Here is a 27,392-nt window from a genome sequence, read left to right on the forward strand (position 1 = left end):
TCCTTCGGAAACAGCCATTCTGAGAGTGTCCCAGAAAACAAGACAGCAGCGGATAAGTTGGACAACTGTGCCGAGGCCGCTGCGCACAACTGTTCGTCTGTTCGTCTCTTGACCAAAACACTTTCAAACAAACCTGTGGATTCTTACGAGAAGAGAAGCGGAGGGACAAACGACGCCGGTGAGTAAACTAGCACACAGTGTAGATAGTAGATGCTCCGTCGGTCGCGTAACTCCACAGAAGCTCCACTCTGAACGTGTGAATGTGACACACGAGCCGTGAGAAGAGGTGAAGTGAGCGCACTGAGTTCTACACTGACTCCGGGGTTCTGTCCACCTGTTGCTCACAAACTGCGTCAACTCGAACTGCGCCGATTCTCCACTTTGCTTCACCTGCTGCTGTTTTAGTGCACTTTTCCCCCGGTGCCATGTTTGTAGTTTTTTATTTGTTGTATTCAACTGATCAGCGGTGGTGATTTTTTGAACGCGTGCACTCTTGCTGCTCCTGCTGCTGATGCGCGCTCACGTCGGCTCCACATCAGTGAACTATTGCGTAACTCTACAATATTTTCCCACAGAGTAAATCCTGCAGAGCGACTGACCTCCTGTCAGTTCTCACCTTCTCCCGCCCTGTCCTCAGCTGATCTGCCCGGCTTGTGGAGTCATGTGAGCAGCTCCACACTCACTGTCAGGGCCGACGAGCGGATGCAACCTCTGCTTTGTTCATTATCTGCCTCGACACCTTAACCTGTGCTGCAGCACTGACCTTTCCGGAGGCAGTGAAGGCCACACGGCCTCTGGAGACAGTGGGGGGGTAACTCACTGAGCGTTTCCTCCATTTGCAGTTGAAAACCAATCCAAAACAATAGCAGGGAAATGGTTGCACCTTGTGCTGGAGTCCCTGTGAGTCATATGCACATGAAACTATGAGGATGGAAGAGTCTGCCGTGCCACCTGAAGCTTGAGCCGGTCCCTGACAACACCCGTACACCCTTGTTTGTTATGAGAACACCCTACTATGACCAAATACCAAGATCTACTACACGTCATCTTAGTTTTTACTTCAAGCTCTTTCACTTCAGGGTTTTTCCCTCAGCAGGAAGTTGCTTTGCACAAAAGTGTCGGCCAAACGATTACATTTAAAATGAAGCGCCAGGACCAGCCACAATCAGGGGTGGGATCATGTTGTCTGAGGAGTTTCTGACATTTATACAATAATAGGTGTTAGGCTCTATGTTGTTTCATACGAGGCAGTCTATCTGACCTGAGACAATGATGACCTCTGTCACTAAAGATAATCAACTTTAATGAAATAACATGTCCACCCCCCGTTGGGAAACAACAGAGGTGCTTTTTTATGCAAAAAATTCCAGATGTTAAAGCAAATCTGTTTCCGCCATTATTCACAGACTAAATCGATTATGATACAGAGAACATGCTCTGAGGATCTGAGGATCTCAGTGGCATTCCACCTTGGTGGCAAATCCTGCAATGTTCTGTATTGATAAACCTATTAATAAATTCCAGAAAGTAGAAGTGGTTCAAAAGTCTGCGGTTTCTTTCCTGTTCGGGCGGATCACACATTGATGAAATATCAATACAATCACAAGAGGGATGTCTGTTGAATGCCTTTTAAATCATTATTCTTCTAAAGGTCAATAAATAATGGAGCTAAACATTCTGTAACACTTCAAATCTATTCTGCTTGATTTGCACTTGGCATCTTTACCCACAATGCAACCAGAGGCAAAGAGTGTGACATGGTCTGTGTCAGCTGACAGATCTTCTCCACAGCCGTCCATAGGTCTGGGTTTACGTTTTTCCGTCTTTATGTCCTTTATCCTGCTTTTACCTTTGTTGTCAGGGTTATCAGTGTCCTTCCTCCTGGCCCGTCTCAGTCCGTCTTTGTCTTGTAACACCAGGTAGAATGGGACTTTATCAGTAAGGCAAACAGGAACCTGTGAGAAGCCCATTGTCTGGTGAAACACATGTTGGCTGCTGATGGCTTTGTCTTCAACCACTTCTCAGATATAAATTTGTCTCATGAACATTCAACAGCTCGGTTTGATATTAATAGTTTTATATTTATTACCATGTGCATTCTCACACTGCGACGGAAAATCTGTCAACTCAAACAACCCTGACTACCCTATAAATTATTACGATACAGAGTTGAGTCTAATAGGTTTTGTTGATCTTTATCCCATGTGTGTGGAGACTACAAATTACAAGTGCAAGGATCAACTACACTGCGTATTCACACATACACATACAGCACATCCACTCTAAATCTCAGACTCTCCAACATTGACAGACCTCTCAAATTTTCTCTCAGGCCTGACTCAGTGCCTTCTTTCTGTTGATACCTTTGTCTTTAACCTGTTTAAGCCACATTCTCTGTCACACACAGTAAACAGTCATTTTCTTCTACCATACCTGTTAGTCACTTAGCTGTGAGGCCTTTCTAAACAGTGGTTGTCATTAAAACGAAGGTGGCTCATGCTGAGTCATATTTTTCTGCGATGTTATGGCCTCTGATTTGTTTCAGGCAACACAGGGAGCTTATTGTCCCGTTTGGCCAGAGCAGATTAACTGAGAGGTTTGACAACAGAGATCTCCCCGGAGACAAATCAGAGCATTAAGAATGCAAAACCAAAAAAGAAAAAATGAAATTTGATGACATAATTAAATGCAGCGAGGGGTTTAATGTTTCAATATAGGCTGATTGTGGAGCCGTCAATCAATTGTTGATTTTACTCAATTATGCAGTGTCTTATTTCTGACTGTCAATCTTTGCTTCCAGAGGTGGGCCACCTGATCCAGGGAGAGGGGTTTATTTTCCTCCTGTCTTCCTGATGGAGTCGTACAGAGTGACTGGCATTCCCGACAATGGAATGCAGAGGTCCCGCTCCTCCAGGCCCCAAAGTAATGGAGCTGGGAAATACGGTCTCAGCATCCGGGTCCAGGGTATAGATGGACACCCCTATGTAGTCCTCAACAACCAGGAAAAGGGTCCTCAACCCTATATCGACCCGAACAGTAATGGGTACATTGACGCAGAGGGCTCTTTTATTGAGAACTACCAGGAGTATGATTTCAAAGGAGGCAAGGAGGCTGGATCCGACAGCCCCTTCATGGAGTACAGGTCTCAGAAGATGATGCATAATGCTGATACTCAAAACGGTGTCTCTGATTCACAAGGAAAGAAATCCTCCGCCCTTCTGAACTTCCAGAAGCACCCTGAGCTCCTGCAGCCTTATGATCCAGATAGGAACTCCCTCAACATTGAAGGTTTCCACAGCCTGCCTTCAAGGCCTGTGCTTGAGACCGGGAAGGAACCCCGAAGTCTCTCCTCTAAATCCATCGAACCTGCTCCGTCCAACACCAGGTCATCGAGCATGGATCGTAATAAAACTCCTGCTTCGCAAGAGAAAAGACAACCACCAGCCCAGAGTCTGAGTGAGAGAGCGCCTAGAACACAGCCTCAGCCTGTGCCTCTGGACCAGCCTCAGACCAAGCCACAATCACAAGCAGCTCAAACCAGGTTCAGATCTCGTGTCCCCAACGTGAATCCACCTCAGTCCAAGCCGGCCCCCATCACTCAGCACCAGTCTGTGCTTCCAGCCCAGCCTCAGCCCTCCGCTGTGTCAAGTCCCACGAGTGATGGGGGGCAGAGCAAGACCTCATGCAGATCTCCCAGTTCCATGAGCAGCACCAACTCCAGCCTGGAGCGGGCCCGCCGTGAGCCTGATGTCCTTCCTCTACGCAGGACGGACTCCAGTGGCCCAGTTCTCCAGTCCTCTTCCCGTTCCCGTCACTCCTCCTCATCCTCCAGCTCTAAGGCTCTGGTGGATGAACAGATGGAGGCTCTGTATGCAGACAGCATCAACCGCCATGAGAACCGACGCTACATCCCCTTCCTCCCTGGATCAGGCAGAGACATCGACACAGGCTCCATCCCTGCCGTTGATGACCTCATTGAGAAGTTTGATGGCAAAGACGGCAGCCACCACCACAGGGGCAGGGCGGGGCGCCGGAACAGGATCAATCCAGAGGACCGCAAACGCTCACGCAGTGTTGATAGTGCCGTTGGCCCGCGTGCTGGCTCAAGCTTCATGGACGAGTTCAGCCGCAGTCCAGGCACATCAGTGGAGCATGTCCTGAGGCCTTCGCAGCTCCGGCTGCAGAAAACGGCGGGCAGTCAGGACTCCTGGATCACGACTGTAGATGGTAAGGTCGACTCCAGGGCTTCATCTCTCGTCACCAGCGCGCCCGGCTCACCACAGAGCACCACCACCTCTAAAGGTCTTGGTTACATCCAGGGCTACAAAAAGCCACAGACTCGCTCCTCTTCATTACCATTCAACAGTAAAGAGATTGAGGACAGTGCCTCTTCAGCTAGAAAGATTTTGACAACATCATCGTCAACGTCGCTGTCCAGACCTTCTGTGACCACTGCAGACAAGAAACCCAGTGCAGATGCAGATGTTCAGGTATGAGGCCATTGATTGCTGTCTTTCTTTTACCTCCTCAGATCCCCTAACCCTGAACCTCCTCAGTCCAACACATCTTTGTATGTTAACTCCTTCTAATGAAGATGTGTGAGAGGTGAACCCTCTTTTTGCTTTGTTAAGATCTCTTTCATTTCCTCTCATATCCAGGCGACACCTGATCTTCTGAAAGGTCAACAAGAGCTGTCACAACAAACACATGAAGAAACAGCCAAACAAATTCTGTTCAGTTACCTTAAGGATGGGTGAGTTATTTCAGCTTTTCTGATCTTAGGCTCTAAATTTACTCATACTTAAAAAAATGTGTTTTGAAAATGTTTTGGAGGTTAGTTGAATCATGAACGGAGCATTTTGTTCCAACTGAAGCGTTTAATCATCATGTTGCACCATAAGCCAATGCGTCATGAAGGTAGAGCCAGTTGTGTGGGGGAGCACATATATGTGTTTTTTTATCAGAGCTCAACTGTTTGTGATAAAAGTGAAGGAATGTGCTCCTCTGAACCCCCCCCCCCCCCCCCCGCATCTAGGGCTGTGAGGGATCCAGCTGTCTGGAGTATGTTTTCTTACCCAATCCCACTTTCTCTCTCTGCTGTCTTTTTAGCTGCAGTGTGAGCATTCTGTTTGTTTCTGTAATCAGATGATAACTGTCTATAAGGCAATTAAAAAGGGTTAAAAGGTCAAAGAAAAGGCCATATAAGAAGATCTGGGCATACTGTACACTCCTTTTATTTAAGTTATCAAGTCAAACAATTCTTTTTGGATAAGTAGGTTGAATTCAAACGCTATTTAAGTCATATTCTGCATTAGTTGCACGTGGTTTCCACAGTTTTTGCATTTGCTACAGGCTTGGAGTAAAGTATAGAAGGAACAGGAAACTCCTTGGGTGTGTCTGGCCACAGGTCAGGAGTCACAGGACAAAGGAAAGGAAGCACAGATGGAAGTGCAGGGGCTGAAACAGACCTACATTCCCAAGGCCCAGAAGACAAACATTTCGCCACCAGGGGTTTTAAAGATTTAATGAAAATCATCTGTATGAGGAGATGGGAGTTTTTGTGGGGGTTGATTTGGCTTTTTGTGTCAGCCTTGTAATTTATTAAAGTAATATGTCACTTCTGGCGTGTGAAAGGGCTGAAATTCCAGTTGTGTTGAATCTGATTCTTCACTTAAACCAAAGGATTAAATGTTTTTTTATTCTCTGTGGGTGGAGAACATCATCTATTGTTTCAAACATCTGTTGATAAACTCAGAAATGCCTGCTGTCCACAAGCAAAGACAACTTTGAGAGAAACTGATGTGTAGGGAAGTTTTTACTGACTAGAACTGTTATTTTTTACTTTTTTAAGAATAAGAAAAACTATGTTTCCATTTGAGAGAATAGGCCTGAAGTAATGTATGTGTGTGGCCAGTTTGAGACCAACTGCTGTGAATCCAGGCTTCTTTAGAAAACTCCAAAACGTTTGTTAATAATAAAGTTTTTGTTCTAGCAATTTAATGATAATATGAACCAAACTTCTTCTTGCCCGTCAGTGTTTATTTAACATCTGGAGCGAACAATAACATTATGTCAAATTTGAAATTACTTGAAATTGTTATGTTTCTTAAGGACAGTTGCTCCATCATTATTATCTGGTCCAACTAATCAGCCAGGTGATGGAATGTGACTCTTCAACAATTGTTACATTTGATTTTTCCACTCTCGTGCCTCCTACTTCATTAGACGGATGTCATGAGGTGGTTTGTGCTGAGGTTACACTTCAAAGCAGCTCCAGCCTTCATGACCCACAGTCTGGGATTTATTCTTGACCCCCAACCACTGTGAGAGGGTTGCTTTCAACCTAAAGTAAACAGTGTGCATTAATGTGCGTGTGTGCGTGTGTTTGTGTCTGCAGAAGCAGCGATAACGATGAAACGACAAAGAGAAAGGTCAACCTGGTCTTTGAGAAGATACAGACGTTGAAGTCTCGGGCCACTACGAGTGCACAAGGCGACAACAAAGTGAGAAATTGTCAACTACATATCAAAGGGTGTCTTTCCATATTTTTATATTCAAATCATAGGTAGATAAATGCAACAAATATTTTAGAAATGTCAAAGTAAACATTGAATGCTATCCTAACATCCACGGTTGGCTTCAAGACATTTGTTGTTTCAGATCCATTTTATGACAACCTGTAAAACTGTGCATATTATCTGTTCAGCTATTAAATATTTACCTTTTCTATTAAATCGCTGAGTGCTAGGGTCGAAATATCTGTATTTTTATTCCTAATCGACAAAGAAGAAATAACCAGTTCTTAAATCTCTGTGATCTTCTCTCAGTCGCTGGACGTCCCGGCACAGACCAAAGCTCTGCAGGAACAAAACGCTGAACTGGAGAAACAAATGGTCCAAGTCAAGAGACAACTTGAGGATCAAACCACGGTAACAGCCGTCTGACTCTGCCTCCTGACTCCAGCTTGTTTATGTTGGCCTGTCAGTTTATTACTGGACTTGTTGTTTGAGCAGCATATCCTCTAATCGTGGTTGGAAAAGAGGTTTAAGGGATTACTGTGCAACTTGTTGAATTTAGAGAGACATTTTGGGACTATTGATTGGAGTTATGATTGGCTAAGCTTAGCACAAAGGCACATTTTCATCAACTGAAAAAGAAAGTGAATGGGCGATGGTTTTATTTGTTTTTGATTTCCATACTGAGGGCTAGGATAAAGGCAGAGGAAAACATCCAGTAATAATAAGTCCTCAGATTATGTTACTTCTTGATCTAGAAGAAAAGATGCCAACCCAGTGCAGAGCTTGCTCAAGCCCTGGAGCTGAAGTGAATCTAGAATCTACTGGAATGAATGCCTGTTCACTCTGGCTTTGCTTATTTTCACTTTTCCTCTTCATTGCCTTATTTGCCCTTCCTGCTTTGGTTGGGACATGACAGATCCACTTTCTTTGTGCTGTAAATCAAACCTTTATTTTTCCCAGAGATATTGTACCCAGTGCCAGACGGATTTCTTAACCAAAGCTAGGCTTACAGTGGGCCAATCTAAATGCCAGTGGTGTCTTTCTTCTCTAACAATCATATTGTGCAATTCACGTCGCTATGATTATATGAACAAAAAATTCCAAAGCAACTTCAAATACGGTAAACAGAAATTTCAAAACACTGTTGTTTGTGCTGCATCAAAAGTTAGTTAAAGTGTCTGGAATACATTTGACTTGGGGATACAACCATTTTCAATTGTCAATTATTATAACATTCACATTTTATAAACTGCACTTTCATTCAGATGAAAGCTTCTTTCTATGATGCAATTACCTATGCTGATATTGTCTGGATTCTATTTACATTTGCTCATCACTCTATTTGTCTTTATGATTTTCTGTTTTATTTAACTATCGGCTTTAGACTTGGCTTTCACTGATCATCTTACTTTTGTTACTGTGTCCCTTCTTTTAATCACTTTACCTGGTGTCATTGATTTTATATATTTGTCTAAGTCTATATCCCAAACCGTTCTCTTTTGGGAAATAATAAAGTTAATTTTATCCTGCCCTTTCATTTGCAATATTTAAAACAGATTTTGCTCTGTAAAATGTATTGTATCTTCATTGAGGTGGTCTGATCAATTCAGTCCAAATGCCAAAAAGTAATTTATTTAATATTTCACCATCAGAGGAGTCAGGGGGACAGGAGGACAGCAGCACGGTTGAAGGATCTGCAACAGGAACTGGAGTGGAGCTTAGAGGAGTGCAAGCGTCTGAAGGCAAAACTGACCAAAGCTGAGACTGAGCTGCAGAACACAGTCGAAGAGTAAGTGAAAACCACACTGGAGAGTGGCCGGGCAGAAATGAGCAGCATAGATGCGTCCTTAGATTAGCTATATTTGGCATTTCCAGAAAGTTGTGCTGAATTATCAGTAAAATAATAAAATAAATCAAGCTTGAAGAATCTGAGTTCAGCTCCCTGTAGTGGCATCTCTATCTTGGTTGTTTGTTTGTGTGCAGCCTCAATGAACACATCCGGTGATGTTTGTGTTGGGAAACTGGGGAGGGACCGTGCTCTTGTTGCTTTACTATTGATTCCAACTGATTTGTAGAGGATCGTGCACAGAAGGAATAACATGAATCCCTTGTACTTTTCACTCTCCTGTGAAACTCCTTGTTTGGAGATGAAATGAAGAACCCGCTGCTACTGTTAACATCAACAAGTCATATAATAATTATAATTAGCTTAGGGTGTTATTTTCCACATGTTATCTCACTGATCAGTGTAGGACGACATTATACAGACCTTTGCGTCTTCTCTTGTTTGTTAGGTTTATCTTTGACCCTTCTCATTAATATGAGTTAGGTGATTCATTTACTATTCAAAGTGTCAGCTCTAACACGCAGCTCAGTTTCCACCCCCTATATGTATATCGTGCACCTGTTGTTCTGTTAGTGTTGATCTTTTGAATCCAGGATCCAAGGTTTGAGGAAACATTCAACTCTAATTTTAACACTATTATTTAGAGCATTTTTGTCTTTTATTGGACACTAGATATTGAAAAGGCAGAAGGAGGACACAGGGCTAGGACCAGATTTATATTTAACAAGGGACACTTGTATTGCATGAGCTGTAGCCATTCAGCTGCTGGTCGCTCCCCTCTATAGATCTTCCTCTTCATTCAACATTACCGTGTGGTGAGTTGTTTGAGGTGCTGCACATCACTTATCACCTTCCCCCTCGGCGTTGTCGTGCAGAGGCATTTTACACATTATTGGTTTGCCCTGGGTCAGGTGTTCATGTTAACCTCGACAGTATGTATGCCTCGCATTCAGACCCAGATGCAGGTGTTCCCATCTGTATGTGCGAATTGAGGTGCAGGTGTGTGGGTGTGTACGTGCAGATGTAAAGTATGTAGGGTTCCTGCCCTGTGATGTGACGTGTCCTGTGGTGTGCCAGACTGTTCCAGGTGAAGATGGAGAGGGAGCAGTATCAGACAGAGATCAGAGACCTGCAGGACCAGCTGTCGGAGATGCATGACGAGCTCGACTCGGCCAAGAAGTCAGCAGACGATGGAGAGAAAGACATAATGATGGCGGTAATGCTCAGAGTTTCTTTGTTCTGTCACATTGAAGTAACACAAAGCATCATGTTCGCATGTCAGTTTAGTGCTTTTAAAAAGTACGTTTGCAGAAAACCTTTGTGAAAAACCCAAACATTCTATGGTGAAGGCTGTTACGAATGATTTCTTTCTGGAGACACTACTGAATAAGCCGTCTTATTGAACAAACAAGGAAGGGATTACAATATTGAAACATATCTATAAAATGATTAAACTGATATTGACAATTTCCAAATAGTTACATTCTCTCTTGTCCTAAATGTTAATACTGCATTTTTTTATCTTTAATAACAGTCATACTTGGCTGATCAACTCTGGTCTGATTCTGCAGCTTCAGCCGTTATGAAAAGTCACCAAACCGCCCTTGTTTTCCACAGGACATGATGCAGCTGAAGGTGGACGTGCAGGAAGTTCTCCTGGCCAAGGAGGAGCAGGAGGAAGTGCTGAGGAGGCGAGAGAGGGAGCTGACAGCGCTGAAAGGAGCCCTGAAGGAGGAAGTTGCTGCTCATGACCAGGAGATAGACAAGATGAGGGACCAGTATGAGAAGGAAATGAGCAAGCTGCAGACATCTTTGGAGGAGGCCAAGCAGGTAATCAGCCTCCCTTATGTTTCCCCTCCCTCCCCTTGTCTCTCTACCTCCCCTCTTCCTCATTTCCTTCGCTCTCCAGCCCTCCCCCATTCCTGGAACACACCCTGTCACAGAGGAGTGTTGAGATAAGCATCTCATCATGGGGAGCTATAACTGTTTGTGTTGTGTTGCATATCTGTCATGCACGTTGTGCTGTAGGTGCATCAGAGCGTTGGGCGTTGCTTTGAAGTCACGTTATTTACACCTTTGCATTTAACCCTAACCCTAACCCTTTAAACCAGAACTGCTGTTCTTCTGTGGAATGGATTCTCACAAAGATAAGGACAGGCAGCCAAAAGATCAGTGTGAAAGAAAGTCCAAAGTAATACAAGAATTTCCAGTATTATAAAACCAGCAATTAGTAATATTATCATTCAACATCATAATGTCCCAGACCTATAATAAGGTAATCTAGTTGTTGTACGTATCATCAGTGAGCCCATGATTTGGTTTAGCTGGTTTGTTCAAAGACTGATGACAAACAACAACGATGAAATAATAGCACAAAAAGTTCTCTAAACACTGACTGGATAGAATCCACTGCTCTAGGGTGTTAGACGTTTGTCAATTGACAGTGGAAATTAAACTCTACTCGAGTTCACAAACTTAAGCTGCTTAAACATAACAAACAGTGAAATGTAGCTAGTCATCATTTTTCTTTCAAACCGGTCAAGTGTGGACGTGGTGTCCTCTCAGCTTGTTGCTCTATGGGGGAACATTGTTCATGAAGTTTGATAATAACATTTAGAGACATTTATCTGTACTTTCCTGACAAGGTCACTGTCGCAGCTCAATGAAAGGCCCTGACAGACTTGGAAACACCCAGTTCTGCTTTCACATCTGCAAAAAAGACATCCCTGAAAAGCTGCACATGAAAATTGAGATATTAGGAGAACAGTACCAGTGATGAACTAGCCATTGATTTAAAGTAAATAAGTAGAAATATTATTTTTAGAAAAGCAGTGAGGCTCTATGAGCTAATGTTTTGGAAACTGTGGGAGGTTAGTTAATATAAGTCGAGCAGCGGTGCATGGCAGGACACGGCACACTGAAAGGACTGAGGACACAATGTTTTGTCGGTCAGTGTGTGACTCACGTGTGTCCTGTTTGTCCCAAAGGGTGGAAGTCGTCCTTGTTCTCGGCTTCCTGTCGACTCATTGGGGGTCCACATGCAGCAGGTCTCTGCAGCAAGAGTCTATTAGAACATTTCCCTTTGTTAAACAGATGAACTGCTCCCCCGAGGGAGAATGTCATCAGGGGTTTACCCTCCGTGGTTTGTAAACACTTGGGGAGATGAAGTCATTGTTTGTTTCTCTTTAAGATATAAAAGACTTCTCAAGCACTGGAGCCTTTTCTTCTTTGTCCTTGAGTTGATGTTCTGTCCTCGGGTAAGACTTTGTGAAACTTTTTGTAGATTAAAAGACTGAGCATATTAGTTATTATGGAAAACATCAACTCAAAGTAATCTCCACAGACACTGTTTGTGCTTCATGTATTTATATATGCTGATTGTGTTGGGACAGTGTGCAAACTGATGATAAGATCTTATAAATCTGAATTTAAAAGACACACAGGGTTATCTAATTTTGAAGAAAATAAGCATGATTTTGAAAGAATGTAAGTAACAAACACCATGTAAAACAAATCATGCAGAGTTATGAGATAGGTTCAGCCATGGAACTTAAATCTTTTTTGAACAGTTGACAGTCTGAGCAACCGGTTCTCAGAAGGTCTCACGTCAGTTTCCACTTTTTGTCAGGGTGAAAAATTAGAGCCAGAGTGAACTGTACATCTTTTCATTATTTCTGCCCCATCTCCGACCAAAGTGTTGCCTGTGGTCTTTGTGTGGCCCTGACATTTTGCGCTGACCAGAGCAGCCCAGGCGGAGAAGAATGCTGGAAACTGGAGCACTAAATTGCTCTGTATACTAGTTAATTGCAGTGGCAAGCCATCACTAATCTAATGAGCTGCCATTTTCGAGTTGCATCGTGTCCCCTCTTCTTTTTGTGCCCTGAAAGAGCGGGGGTAATTGTGGACCTCAGTCGACGATGAATGATGAGTTTGTTTCACACAATAATAGCAGTGGGGGTTGCTGAATAAGTGGGTCAGTATGTTGTAGAATAGGGGATGCGTGGCCAACCCAGTTGAAAGGAGTAGGGGGCCTGTTTTGTGTCTTAAATTGAAAGCTGCATTGTGTTTTTCACTCAATTGAAATAAGTGGAATTTTATTAAGATAAAAAAAACTCTAGTCATTCTTTCTATCGAAGATATTCCTTTGTTTATTTGAACAACTATTACCAACCGAGACCTCAGCACTTTTGGAAGTAGATTTCATCTTTTGTTCACGGTCAGCATGTGCTACTATGCAAAAAATGCTGAAAGATGAGGTGTGGTGAGTCGTGAGAGGGGTTTGTTTCAGGAATGTCGGGGTCAAAGTGGAGAATGTGCTCCCTGGAGACCTCCTTCTCCCCTCCGCTCCAGCTCTGTTACACTGTACCCGCTCTGACCTGCGGGAGAGACTCCAATCTTTTTCCTTTTTTGCCTCTTCATGGTGCTGCAGTTTGCATCTCCATCTCTGCAGCGTTCCAGATTCTCGGTATTTGAGGCTTTAATTGGTCTCGGCCGTGCGCTCCCTCACCCGACTGTAAAGACAGAGCTTTGTGCTTATCTCCCTGTTTCCAGCTCTGGTTGTGTTTCACCTACAGCCTCAGTGTGCAACACGGCCACATTGTTATCACGCTCTCATCTGTAACCTCAATCCCAAACGCTGTATTTTTTCATTAGCTTACTCCACAGTCTCCACACAAGATTCTGCAGTGATCTCCCACTCGCCCGTTCATTTTCTGGTCCGTGCCGTTCTCATCCATATCTCAGCCTGCCTCTCAACTAATCTCTGCCAGCGTGTGAACTGAAGTCTCACTGTCTGATCATCAAACTTACAGTACGTAGCCGGAGAAGAGTTCCCCCTCGGGCTTGTTTTGAAAGTAAGGACTCCTGCGTGAGTCTGTGTGTTTGATGATAGCGCTCTATTTCCCAGCGTAGCTTTGGGACCTGATTTAGCAGGTGGCTGGAAAAGCATGGATGGAAACGCAGGGCAGCGAGCGTGGAGGGCAATGATGGAGAGCGTTTCTGGATCTTGACAGAGACGGCAAGGAAACAATTATTTATCCTTGCAGAAATACTGCTTCTTCAAATGGCTTTTATGATAACTTTATAGAATGATGTCATCAAACAGGGAAAACATGAAGTGAAAACGCCGCAGTTGCGAAAGTGGCTGCACCAGATCGGGGTCAGGTGTGTGTGAAAACAGGCAGCGGCCTAGATGTTTCTGTTTGTTTCTCCTTCATTTCGCTGCCTCTGAGAACTGAAGTGGTGAAAGCCTACTCTGCCGAAACCTCTGTCAGGAGTCAGGTTGAACACGCGGCTCCTGTTGAGATGAAAAAGAACATCTGAGGCTTCTAAAGGTTGTCAGGGTGTAGTTGTTCATTTTTTCACATGTTCTTATGTTGTTGATTTACAATGTTCTGTATGATCAAGATGAAATGAATCTGAATGTTTTTCCCGAAATATTTACTTACTTAATTGTAAATGTGTACAGCGTGGGTTAAGAGTTTGTTTGTGCTGTGAGTCTTCAAGCTGTTGTGTGGGATGTGGATCTTGGGCGTTCCTTCTCGCCCAGGTTTATACAAACCTTGTCTTCTTTGGCCTTTGGCCTGGAAAACTTGAACATGGATTTTTCTGTCCTCTTTGTTTTTCTGCTCAGACTTTGCTTGAGTTAGATTTAGTTGGTTCTGTGAGGCACCTCAGTCAAAGTCTCGAGTCAACTTACATCCTTCATTTTAATGAATGCTCAATACTTACTATAAATATTTTGCATTTGAAGGCCAAGTCAACTTTTCTGCCATCACATTCCATGATTCAGTTTTATGTTGTAACAATTAAGGATTTTGCTGAAAATTTTCCAAAAAACTCTAGAAACCCTAAAGTAGTAAATATACACATATATCGGACGACGGCAGTGACTGATCATGATGATTGCAGCCATAGATGCATGTGGGACCAACAGCTAAATTCCAAAGAGTAAAATTTGGTTCTTTGTGAAGGATTTAGGATTTTTCAGACAAAAACTTTCTTATATGTAATTTTTATGATTTTTTTTTTTTTAATTAACTACAAAGTATCTCAGTTTTTTATTACAGATCTGTCTTTGTGATTTCCTGTTATACACCATGGAAAACATGCAGCTTAGATATTCAGTGAGTTTTAAAAGCAGGTTTTTGTTTCCATTCTTCTGAGGACAAGACAAGATTTGATTCCTTTCACCAAAGAAATGCCAAAGCTTCTCAGCCGTCACCTTTTCATTTCTACCTCAGTCTTTCCTTTCAGACCATGACAGGCCCTCTGTTCCAGTTAACCTCAGGTCCAGGCACAGCTTTTAATGAGTGAAGCTGTTGTATGTGTAACTCATACTTTGTGCTGGCAACCAAAATCAAGGCATCTACACTGCCAACGTAGGTCTTTCTATAATTTGATGCTGGAAGTTACCTGTACTTTGAACAACCATGGTCAGCTTTATTTCACTAACTAATTTTTGGTTATAGATAAACCATTTCCAAAGCCACAAGCATTTTTTCTAAGTAGTCAATAAGCGACTGTCTATTGACATAAAATACACAATTACAACTCTCAACTTGATGTTTTTGATCCAGTATACCTGATATAGGGATGATTCCTATATTCCTATATATACATTGAATACATTTTTAGACAAACTGCTCTGCTCAAATCCGATTCGATGGATATGATTGCGAGGCAAGATTTCACCACAGCACACGACCACGGGACACATGCTCCACTTTCCTGCCTCGCTTCAAAGACCCAAAGTTAGTTAATGTGCAACTTTGGACAAACAGTGTGAATACACAGAAAGACCCAAGTCAAACTTTGAGTTAAGGCAAAGGAAACAGAAATACAAGTGGTGTGATATAACCACATATTCTTCAGTGGTTGTGTACTTGTAGAGTGACGTCTGCTTGAGTTGTTAGTCTCTTTGTTAAATCACTGTGTTTAAAGAACTGATGACAAATTCTAATAAATAGAGGAATGAACATACTTTTGGCTTATAGCTGATGAAGTGATTTGTTTTGTTAGTGCTAATCCATAGGTGATTGTTTGGTCAACTTTAACAAGGACTTAACTCTTAAAATGAATTTTCACTCTTTTTGTAGTTAATAATCAATTTCTGAAGATTTACATGAAACTGAAAAATTAGTATTTACTTAGTTAGCTAATGTGTTATTATTGTTCTTCATGCATAGGATTGTAAATTACGTTTTAAAAGAGGCTGAAGTCACTGGATTGTTCGCACGTCTTTTTTTTTAATGCAGCAGTGTCTCCCTCTCTGTGGTGGAGGTGTTTTTAACTCGTATGACCCAGTGTGGGAAGTGGGACAGCCAGAGAAGTGTGAAGGCTGAACTTTATGTGTATGCTGCTAAAATGGAGCACTGGCACCATGCAGACACACACTATCAGAGCTTTATTATTGTAGTGAAAGCTGTGTTTAGTCCCACATCCCACCCAACCCCCTTTTCCAATCCAACCATGTATAATCAAACCATACGATGACATCTCCTTACACTTTTGTCTGTTTGATTATTCTTCAGCATGATTTTCACAACAGTACTGAAGCAATTTGCATCAAACATGGAGGGATGAGGCCTTAACCAGGGAAAAAATGTTGGTGCAGTACCATGAACAGATTAAGCAATCATCAGAATGTCAAAACAAAATGAGGAATCTGCTGTAACACAAAATAACTCAAGCCACACTGCGTTTTATGACCAAACTAGACATGCCTCAATTCAGAAAACTGTAAATGTGGGTTTCATTTGCAAAGTGTTAACCCTGTATGCACTTTGGCTTTTGGTTTGTCAAATTGCCATTCCATGTTTTGTTCTTATTGTTTTGTTCTTATTTTTTATTGCGAAAGCCATCCTTATTCTCTCTGGCTACAGATCAGCTTTATTATGCTGCCCTTGTTAATGACATCCCCAGTACCTATGACATCTGTGGTATCTTGCCTCTGTAACTATGGCAGATTACTGTATAAGAACAAGTACGTCAGACTTGGCACCGACACTCTAGTCCAGACGTCATCAACATTAGTTTGTTTGGTAACAACATAGACGTCATGTCTACGTAACTACCATCACTTTGCATTTGACAATGTCGTTGTGTGTTGCGTTGAATTTAGACTTGAGCATTTGAGACACACACACACACATCGGTCCAACTCAAATGTCATACTATCTCCAAATGTGGTTTGGATCTGACTTGCAACAAATATGTTTCATGTGTTGTTGTTGTTTTTACTTTATAGACTTTGTAAAATCAATCTGGAGATAATCTGGATAGGCCAAAGCCTGGTTTTGAGCTGCTAGTGTGAACAAGTGTAAATCACCCAGAGAGACAGAGATGAGGCAGCTCTGTGGTGACAGGGAAAACAGGTCTGACTGGCCTGCCAGCACTGAAACAGGGAGGAACCGGTTACCCTTCTGCACAGGAGGTGTAGAGATGCAGTGTTGTTTTTAGCCAATCTGACAATGTAAGACAGGTTCACTGTCAATCTGTGTGTGTGTGTGTGGGTGAATCAATGCGTTGCAGGCCGGATGTGGTTTGACTGATTGGATCACAAACGAGTCATTATGTCTTGTTTGAATGCACAGGAGGACAGCATTGCACTTTATTTCAAATAAACATAGAGCGTTTAAGTTTTGCAGCGTTTTCAGTTGTGTTACATTGTAAAGCTGGGACTGATGACTCCAACAGAGACTTACGATGACAAAGATCTCTTCTCTGCTCCTCTGCTTGACAGCCGCTTCCTCTCCCCTGTCCAAAACATTAGATTGCCAAACCAGTTTCCTAGCATTCCACCTCCATGCTCCAAACAAACTTTTGCAAGATGGTTGTCAACCAAGGTCGCGGTTCACGGGACGGATGTAACTTCCGCCGAAACCTGTTATCTATCATGAAGACTGAGACACCTGGTTGTTGTCAGGTTTCTTTTCGCCTTCCCTCGCAGCTTTATACTTCTGTCTCTCCAACCTCAATTTCAGACAAAGCCGACACTTAGTTCATAAATTTGGGCACAGGGATATCTCTGATCACTCTGCATTAACTCTGTCACTGCCAAACATGCAGACTAACACTGTAAAACCTGTTGAATTGGTCACAAACTATGTCAAAAAAATGATTTTCCCAGCAGAATATCACAACAGTGACACAGGAGATGAGCAGGTCTGCCTTGCTTGTCTGCTGACTTAGCCTCAGCAGAAGCTAAACCTAGCTCTGATTTAGTTCAGTTTAGCCATCACTTGGTCAGTAATGAAATGTTGGAGAATTACAGAGGGAGACTTTATTCTGTGTCTCCATAGAATGAAAAGCTCAGTGAGAAAACTACAACAGCTTTTTGTTGCCTGAGACATTTGAGAGAGTCTCAAATGTTCCATCATGCATCGCTCCACTTTATGTCTAGTGTCACAGACTCCTGCTTCCTTTGTACTGAAGCCTTGTGCCTCGCTGTGATCTGCAGAGCAGCGCAGCAGTGGTCCGTGAGAAGGCTGAAGTGGAGGCAGCCAAGGGTGCAGTGGAGGGCCAGGCAGGGCGGCTGACCCAGGAGTCCGAGCGGCTGCGCAGGCGAGCACAGGAGCTGGAAAACGAGGTGGCCAAACTCAACCGCATCATCGATGAATCCAAGCTACATGAGAGCAGGCTGGGAGACAGAGCCAGCAGGCTGGAGGTGAGGGGTCAAGATGAATGGAGAGGGAGTCAGTAACTCAGGACGGCTGGTTCAGTTGTACACTGTCACATGTTATTTTTGAATGAACGTTTTAGTTATATCTAATCTTGTCCACTTTACAGAAAGAGAAAAAGCAATTTGAAGAGTCACTGGCAGAAATTAAGGAGCAAGAAGAGGAGATGTCGCGTGCCAACCGAGCACTGACCCTGCGGCTGGAGGATGTGCAGGTGAGATGAGCAGCACGAAACTACACTGCATATAGAAGAATGTGGGTTTATGCCATGAGCATGGTTTCACACCTTCGATACTGTGTTCTGCTGCAGAGGAACCTGACAAAACTGAGCGGTGAACACAAGGAGTTGGAGGAGCGGTTACAAGAGGAGAAGATTCAGAAGGAGCAGTTCAAGAACATGAAGAACAACATAGAGGATGAGAGGAGGCTGCTGGACCGCACAGTGGACAAACTTCAGAAGGAGGTGAGTGCTCTTCGACCTGTAACCACCAGTAACCACCTGTCACCTCATGAGTGGCCGTCTTGACTTGGTGAGTTAAAGGTGGCAGCACGTTGGTGCAGTGATAAGCACTGTTACACCACAGCAAGGTTTGAATCCCGGTTTGGCTGGGGTCTCTCTGTGTGGACTTGGTCTGTTCTCCCTGGGACTGTGTGTGTTTCCTCCAGGTGCTCCGGCCTCCTCCCACAGTCAGGACATGCACACTGGGGTTAGGTTGATTGGAAACTTTTCATTGAAATCAATTCAATGTGGTATTGAGTTTTGTTATGAAAATCCTAAACTCTTCCTCTCTCACAATTCTCTATTTATGTCTCTCTCTCTCTCTCTCTCTCTGTCTGCCTGTAGATGAATGATATTGTGGATGCGTCCCAGTCGTCCACTCGGGAGCTGCAGGAGCAGATTGATATTTATAAAGAGAAGAACCGCCGGGAGCTGTCAGAGCTGCAGAGGCTGCTGAAGGAGCGAGGGCAGGAGCTGGACAAGTATCTGTTGGTGACCAAAGCCCTGCAGGAAGAGGTAACAGTGGGTTACACCAGCCTCCTCTAACGTTTTGGCCACTCACAGCAAGAACACACATTTGAATGCTGACACTGCTGTCTTGGTGAGAGTGGTCAAATCAAGGCCATCATTAGTCAGGCCAACTGAGCCCTCCCATGCAGAGCAGCAGATGACGAGCCATTGTTCCTACTCAACCAGTTTATCTCCTCCCATGCACATCATCCCCTGCTTTCAGAGAGCGATGTCATCACTTTGGTATTTTCTGCTCCCCGCCGTCCTCTCCAACCCAAAACATGGTATTAAAATGAAGTGGGTGAGCCAAGTCAGGGCTCAGAAAGATCCCTGGTCTTTATTGAAATGAATGTTTACGTTTTGTGGTAGAATTCAAATGGAAATGTGCTGAATCCCTTTGTGAGTACGTCAAGTCAGAATTGTGAAACCACTCTATCTGAGTGAATTTACCCTTGTCAGCACTTTGGAATGTGAGGAATGTTTTGGTTGAAAAGGGGACTTGATGAATGTTGATAATATAGGTCAGACAGGGGTGGCTCAGATTACTCTTAATCATTCATCAGCATTAATTTAAGGCAGTAAAATAAATACTATGGTATTTGAGACTTTATTTAGGATGGCCACATAGACACAGTTTTGTGGTGATCCTAAATTAAGTCTCGAATACCATTTTTTTTACTTGATTAAATTTCATTATAAAATGCTAATGTCTATTATCTAAGCAGGCTACCAAAACATTTCTCTAAAAAAAAAAAAGGTTACGGACGAAAAAAGAAACATAATAAAGACCTGTAAGACTGTCTTTGATACCTAGTACATCACATTTTAATGTTTTAAAGACTTATCCAAGGGTTTAAAATTCCGATTATTTAATATAAGACCCAGCAGAAGATTTGACATGAACATTTTAAGATATAATTGATCATGACTTGGTGTCTGTTTTGAGATATTTCTGTTTTCCAGTGGTGCAGAGCAAATATCACTCTTGGATACGTTTTTAATGAATTCAAATGTCCTGTTTTAGACCGGAAGAGAAACTAAAACAGATGGTTGTTCCTGTCTTGTGTTCTAGTCGCCTGTTCACAAGGCAGCAGTGTGGCATTAAATTAATATAAATTGACTGTAAATGTAATGTAGGTCAATGTTAACAATGAAGATTTCAATACATTTAAAAAAAGACATTTTCAAGTCTTTTGTGAGATTTAAAAAAAGCATCAATCAGGCCTTTAAGGATACACACAATGCCCCATGCCCTCCAGACATGAAAACACAAAGGTCTGTTTATAATGAGAGCTTCACTGGGCACATTTTTAACAAAGGCTTTTTTTCTAAATTCTGTCTTGATTTGAACACTTTTCCTCACATTTCCTTCTCCGGGAGGAACTCACTTCTGGAACCTGTTGTCATAAGCTACTAAATCCATCACGCATAATGAGCTGCCACTCTATTTCACAGTTATTACAGCTGGACATGTCATGTGGTAGTAAAGTGTATATGTCAGGATGAGGTCAGTATCCTCCAGGTTCTTCCTTTTTTCTCTCTGTGTCCAAGCTAATGTATCTTGGTGCAGCTGCTGCTCAGGAAGAGGAGGATGTCATTGTTGTGATATCATTGTTGTGAAAGCTGTGCTGGCTCCATTCACATCCTCCTCCACCGCCTCCCCCGAGAGACTGATTGCTCTGGATTTGGCCTAGTGAGTCCACTTTTCCAGTCTCTCTGAAATGCCCAGTAGATCTCCACCCATGTGAACTTGGGATTCCTTCAGTAAAATAACAAGTGTAGGCTGAAAACATTCTTCTTCTTTTTTACTTTATTAAACCAAGTAGATGTTGAGATCCGGACAAGAAGGCAGAATAAAAACAGCGATAAAGAATAAATAATTAATTCCCTGAATCTATTTCATTGAATGATCATCACATTAATTCACTTAAACTCTTACAAGCATAGATATCCAGGGCCCGAGGGAGACTGTGCCATTATCCCATTACACTTATTAATAAGTCTTTGCATGCTCTGCTTCAGCTCCGTTGCATAAATTAGCTTCAACCCAAGCATTTACAAGATGAAATATGTAATAATTCCGAGCTAATGGCCAGATATTTGTTTGGGCGAGAAATTAGGCCAGATGATTAATTTTCATTGTATAAGCACGATGGAGTGGGGGCAAGTCTGTGGCTCTGGGGGCTCTGCTGCTGAGGTAAACAGTACAGTAGCTATGTTGGTTTCATTAGTCACTCCGGAGAACCATGTAATCATTTAGCTAAGCAGCAGCTAAATTGTCAATCATCACTACATAATAAGACTTGATATGAAGTAGGCGTCATGTATAACAGGGACATGGAGTGCACGGTTTAATACATCCTAACTGCAGTGGTACTTAAAGATTGCTGCGGGTCCTTTAATGAGACACTGAGGCCCAACGAGTTTTACTGATCTTCAGGGATCAAATGTGTCGAGATTAGGAACAGTTATTACTATTAATATAGTTATTATTATAAGTTATTTTGAATGTTTTGAATAATGTGTATTTATTTTTGTTTAAGCTGTCCCGCCGTGAGGAGGAAATCCGGCAGTGTGAGAGGGAACGAGATGAGGCTGAGCTCCGGGTGAAGTCGCTGGAGAACCAGGTTCACGATCTGGAGGCGGAGACCGAGACCAACGCTCACGCTAAAGACGACAAGACGCGACACATCAAAATCTTGGAGGTACGTGCATGATGCCAAGTCAAGCCACTGATACAGGGTTTGTCCTTAGCAGATATGGTAACTAATGTCAAATGGTAAAAAATAAGCCTCTGATAATCACTTAGGATATATGAACACACCAGAAGACATTAATGGTCAACAATTAAGCTACATTTTTTCTTAAAGTATTTAAATGGAAACACTTACTTCATTCATTTTGCAGGAAAGAGTTTCTCAGCTGGAGATGGACCTGGCTGAAGAGCATCAAAGTGGAGACCAGCTGATGAACAGGATCGACCGAGGAAGAGAACAGGTAACACACAAACACACACACATTCTCATAATCAGTGTTCACCTGTGTCACGACCTGCTGTTCATATCCTCACATAGAAGTGTCTGTGTTCCATCTCAATCTGTGAATTATATCCAGACGTCCTGTTACTTCGTCTTCCATCTCTAACATCATAACTGCGACTGCTAATCTCTACATATGAGGAGCAAGTGACCTCTGCCGAACAAATTCAGGCGTCAAATACAGTCGTGCAAGACCCAGTTCACATTATTCATACGCAGGTTGGTGTGTTGCATCAGAACACTCTCGAGTTTACATTCACATAATATCCACACTCCCAGTTTACTTCTTTTCTGGGTGAAGTGAACGGGTTATTGCTTTGTAAGATGATCTTGCCTGATCGGTCAGGTTGGTGGCCAGCCAGCGTGGTCTCAGCGCCGTCTATCCAACTTTTCGTGCATCAGTCACGAAAGACTCTTCTTAATGCAGCGCCCCTGTGCCAAAATACCTGAGCTGCCAAATGTCTCAAGTTTTCAGGTTGGGGAGTTCACTTGGAAATTTGTATCAGTAACTCCATCTCGAAAGCAAATCCACTTCTTGGGCTTGAATTCCTTTTTTTTTTTATCCTTGCTCCACTTTTCCTTCCTGTCTGATAAAGCTGCTGACGGAGAAACTGTGAAGTAAGATTTTGATAAAGTCCAGTGACTTGTAGGACTGTTGATTGAGTGCTTACTAAGCAGCGGGAGGATGTTGATCCTGTAGTTTTTGAAATTACACAATTTTATTGCAACCTCACAAATGTTATACTATTGTGTTTGTCTTATTGAGCACATTTATCCAGTAGTAAGTGTCATGGCAACTTTAAAGCTCCATCACATGTGAAACTATGGTGTGATTCGTTTTGGTTACAGGTTCCTCTCGGTCTGGAACAGACACTGATTCAAAGGTTCTGACCAAAATATAGTGACGGCTACAGAAGCTTAGTTTGGATGAGTTGACTTTTTCTTTTTTTTAAATCTCCCTAAATGGTTTCCGTCTTAAAAAATGTTTGGCCCAGAGAAGAAGAGTGGCTTTGTGACCAAGTGGCATTGGTTCAGCGTGAGGCTGAGGTCGGTTGTCAAGGCAACGCTGGAGCTTTGTGCAGTCAGGATGGAGTAGGTTGAGTGGTGCACACACGCACACACCAACACAGACACACACACGGGCACACACGTGGGTATGTGCCGGTGTGTGCGCTCTCGTGTCTGTGGGGAGGCGAGGTGGGGGTGGGGGTGGTGAATGGCGACGGGGTGGTGGGGGGGTTGCGGCGGAGGCAGCAGGAAGAACACCTGCGTCTCTCCTGGCACCAGGTGCTGCTCTCCTGTCTAAATGAGAGTAATCTCCCCTCTCCTCTCCTGCCGTCTCTCACAAAGCAGATTAGTTTCGCTCTATGTTCCAGTCTGCTGATTCAGCTCCCTCAAGCACTGTGCTGGGTGCACCAGTTATAGGGGCCATCGTTCATCAGAGCAGCCCACTGTCACCCACTAATTGGCATAAAATATCACCAATTCCTAGCTCCTCTCACAAAGAAAGAAGCATCACCCACTGTATCGATCTGTTCCCATCCTCCCTCCGTCACTGAGCAGTCAGGCCTCTCTGAGCTGATTTAACGTGCGGGGACGACACCTGCATTTAAGAAATAATTTGAAGTTTTAGAAGATACACTTAAAAGTATTCTTACTGAAAATGATATAAGATCTAATGTAGATTCAGGGGTAAGAAGGTAGCCTGGAACAAACTCTGCCTATCAGCCTCCACAGCTTACAATACACACATAAGCACAACGTGTCATTGAGCTTAAGTTTTTACACAAACAAGTCATGATGTGTTAATCTGTGAGTTTTAGAAATACTGGTAGGTGGATTTCATCAGCATGGGACAGAGCCGGGCTGCTGGTAGTTACTTATTCACTCTTTGCACACCAGTGGTGAAGAAAGTACTCAAACATAATACTGAAGTAAAAGTACAAACAAATAGACCAAAAAGTGCTCATGTGAAACTAAAAGTACCGTCTTAATTTTTTTCACTTAAAAGTTAGTAGGTACTTGCTTTAAAGAAACTTAACTTAAAAGTATTAACAGCAAAAGTACTTGCTGTTGCTGCAGGAGGCGGGGTCTAATGCTTCCTGTCCACATTGGATCAGTGAACCAGTTAACCTTCCGTTATTGATTACTCTTAGAAATATACAAGGTTATGTGAACATGTAACGCAATGCATTGTAACATAATGGAGTAGAAAATACAAATATTTGCTGATATATGTAGTGGAGTGAAGGTGAAAAGTATACAAGGAAAAAAATCGACTTAAATAAAGTACCAATACTTAAAAAATCGACTTAAATACATCTTACCAATTTCCATACAGACGCCAGGGATCTTGGTTTTATCTTTTGGTAAGAAAGGGTTAGGGTTAAAAATTAACATTTCTTCACAGTTTGAAGCCAACAGCCATTTAGTGTACTACAGTCTTTGGTGACTCTTTCTATTACAACCAGTTTTCACAGAGAGTTGAGAATCTCAACTAAAGGTGGAATGCACCTAAACAAGAAAATCCAGATCACCAATTAACTGCAGGTCTTTCCGCTTTAAGTTTCGTGTTGTTTAGCGTTTTGACTCACTGTGAGCTACTGTGGTTCCTGTTGCGGGTGAGAGTCAGACAGTGTCTGATAATAATTGTCATCCGAGTGTGTGTGGGTGTGTGGGGGCGTAGCAATGACAGTGTCTGGACTCGGCTTGACAGGTGGAGCAGATGAGGAATGAACTCCTGCAGGAGAGAGCTAGCAGACAGGACCTGGAGTGTGACAAGATGGCTCTGGAGAGACAGGTACACACTCTCCTGTCGGGAGGAAAACAACTACACACAGTGTTTCTCTACAAACTCAGTTCACAGCACAAACTCCTTCAATTCATTCATGCATTTCACCATTTTCATTTTAATTGTATCCATCCATCTATCTCACATCTTATTTTCTTATTTTTACACAGAGATAAAATTGTGGTTTAAAAACACTTCAAACACTTCACAACTTGTGTCTCTCCGACCTCTCCAGAATAAAGACCTGAAGAGTCGAGTGGCTCATATGGAGAACTCCCAGAAGTCCAACAAAGAGGGCGTGGTAGCACAGCTGGAGGATCGCGTACAGGAGCTGGAGGAGAGGCTGGAGGGAGAGGAAAGGTGAGAGGAGACCACAACTGGGAATAAAGATGAGGTGGTGGAGAACAGAGAGAGAGAGAGGTTTGATTGAAAAGTAGGTTCATTAGTTTGGAGATGACCTCTTGATGGGTTGGTTCTAAATAGATCACAACTAGATGATTTATTTAAGTTCAGATTTGTTGGTAATGGAGCATTTCAGGGTCGTTTTTTAAGATCTTACTGATTTGTGTTTTAAAAATGTTTGTCAGTCTATGTGGTAACGTGTCTGCGTGTGTTACAGGGAGCGTGCCAACCTGCAGCTGGTCAACCGGCGACTAGAGAGGAAGGTTAAAGAGATGATGATGAGTGTTGAAGAAGAGCATAACTCCATGCAAGATCAGAAAGACCAGGTATGTACACATTCACACTCGAACACCTTGAATTCAATAATAGGTCCAATATTTGTTTAGCGATCCGTTATCGTTTTTTAATGTGTGCTCCATGTTTGCTTCTTGAAGCTGAATCTGCGTCTCAAGGCCCTGAAGAGGCAGATGGACGAGGCTGAGGAGGAGATCGACCGACTGGAGCACGGCAAGAAGAAGCTGCAGAGGGACCTGGACGAGCAGCAGGAGTCCAACGAGCAGCTCCAGAGTCAGCTCAAAGCTCTGAGGAGTGACATCAGGTAAAACACACACAAAATACGGTCTCAGGATTTATCTCACAGACCTTTTTCGGTTCCATAGTTATAATATTGTTCCGTGTCTTCCAGGCGCAAGAGCAGCTCTGCTCCGCTGCTCAACGCTCTGGACGACGACGACGACGACACCAGCACCGACGGGGAGACCTACTTCAGCTCGTCGTCCGGCTACAAACGCTCCTCCAGTCAGGACAACATCCTGTCCACCTACACTTTGTAAACAAGCTCTGAGGGGGAGAACCAAGCTGCTCCGTATGCATCGCTGTCGGACCAAACATCTGGAGAACAGCTGGAACTGTAGATCACACTAGAAAATCGGCCTGAATCTTCCGAGACGTTCCAGCTAAGTGAGATGATTTGAAACATCGTCTCCACGTCCATACATTAACTCAGTATTATTTGAGCGGCTCTGAGTCTCGGTGTGTTATTCTGTCCAGTAGAAATGAAATGTACATACTGATTCATTTGATAATTTTACATTCAGTCAGTGGATTTCCCTTTTGTTAATTAATTGGAAGGACACACGCTTGTCAGTGATTATTTTAGCCTTAGTAGACTTGAACGCGCTCCCTGTAATGCACTGTAAGACAACAAGATCACTTCTGCCTTTGTGAACAATATGGAGATATTAACATTTACTTTTTTATGCCTATCAACTATTTTAAATTGACATACAGTATCTGAATATACATTTTTGTATCATTTGCTTAGATAAAATATATTTAGCTTTTTTAATGAATGAAGAGCAAATCCAAAAATATGAAGTGAGGACCAGGATGTTTGTTTTTATTTATTCATGGTTGAAAACGGCTCAGTGAGGTTTTTTAGGGAGAAATAATTGAGGGACTTTGTACACATGCATTTTTATACAGTTGTATATGATTGATATAATACTGGAGCTCCATTCAGTTGTTATCAACAGAAATGATTTGTAATCTACCACACAGGCTACTCCTGATATCAGTGACACCACAGGATTGTTTATACATCTACTGGAAAAGTCTGCTCCATGTGGCTGACTTCACCTTTTTTTTTTTTATGATGGAATTAACAGTTACAACACTGAACAAAGCTGCAAACATCTCAACCATTTCATCTCTGAAGGCCTTTTTTATACTGGACACACTTTTTAATGTAACTTGTTTCTCTGGTGATTCCTGTCCTCGATGGATGGAGTTTTAATACTCAACACGGTGTAAGTCTTTAACCTCTGGTGTATGTTTCAGCTGTGCCACTCTGTACATATCCCAAGACCTTACGCAATGTGGACCTCCTCACATTTATTATTTTCAACAGACTGAGGGAACGTTCTTCAGATGAGATAAACTGACAATCGATGTTTTGCCCCGATGTGATGATTTGCACTCTCTGTTCTCGATTCTGACGCCTGCGGGGGGGGGGATTGAAATAAATTCCTGCCGCTACCTCTCTGTACACATTTGTTCATAAATGTTCCTAAATCCTGCTGAGACTAAAATAAAGTTACTTTCATTTA

General features: G+C 42.8%; 1 protein-coding gene and 1 long non-coding RNA gene across 3 annotated transcripts; one reads left to right on the forward strand and one right to left on the reverse strand.

Annotated features, from left to right (window-relative positions):
- cgnl1 (cingulin-like 1) lies at window positions 1-27,392 on the forward strand. Its single transcript, XM_062385398.1, has 19 exons — window positions 1-178; window positions 2,801-4,490; window positions 4,659-4,753; window positions 6,398-6,503; window positions 6,828-6,929; window positions 8,171-8,307; window positions 9,442-9,580; window positions 9,982-10,194; window positions 17,825-18,031; window positions 18,154-18,258; window positions 18,355-18,507; window positions 18,889-19,059; window positions 21,597-21,758; window positions 21,961-22,050; window positions 24,808-24,891; window positions 25,118-25,242; window positions 25,502-25,610; window positions 25,719-25,882; window positions 25,970-27,392. The coding sequence occupies exons 2-19, from the start codon at window positions 2,853-2,855 to the stop codon at window positions 26,115-26,117; spliced, it is 3,948 nt and encodes a 1,315-aa protein (XP_062241382.1). The 5' UTR covers window positions 1-178; window positions 2,801-2,852; the 3' UTR covers window positions 26,118-27,392.
- LOC133951465 (uncharacterized) lies at window positions 21,585-24,814 on the reverse strand. 2 transcript variants are annotated; one of them, XR_009920459.1, is made up of 5 exons: window positions 24,686-24,814; window positions 24,419-24,454; window positions 23,615-23,694; window positions 21,945-22,017; window positions 21,585-21,720 (listed from the first exon to the last, which is right to left on the reverse strand). It is a non-coding gene; the product is annotated as an uncharacterized LOC133951465 (long non-coding RNA). The 2 variants fall into 2 exon arrangements; XR_009920458.1 differs by having other exon boundaries at window positions 24,419-24,814.

This window comes from Platichthys flesus, chromosome 1, assembly GCF_949316205.1.
Source record: "Platichthys flesus chromosome 1, fPlaFle2.1, whole genome shotgun sequence".
NCBI classification, from domain to species: Eukaryota; Metazoa; Chordata; class Actinopteri; order Pleuronectiformes; family Pleuronectidae; genus Platichthys; species Platichthys flesus.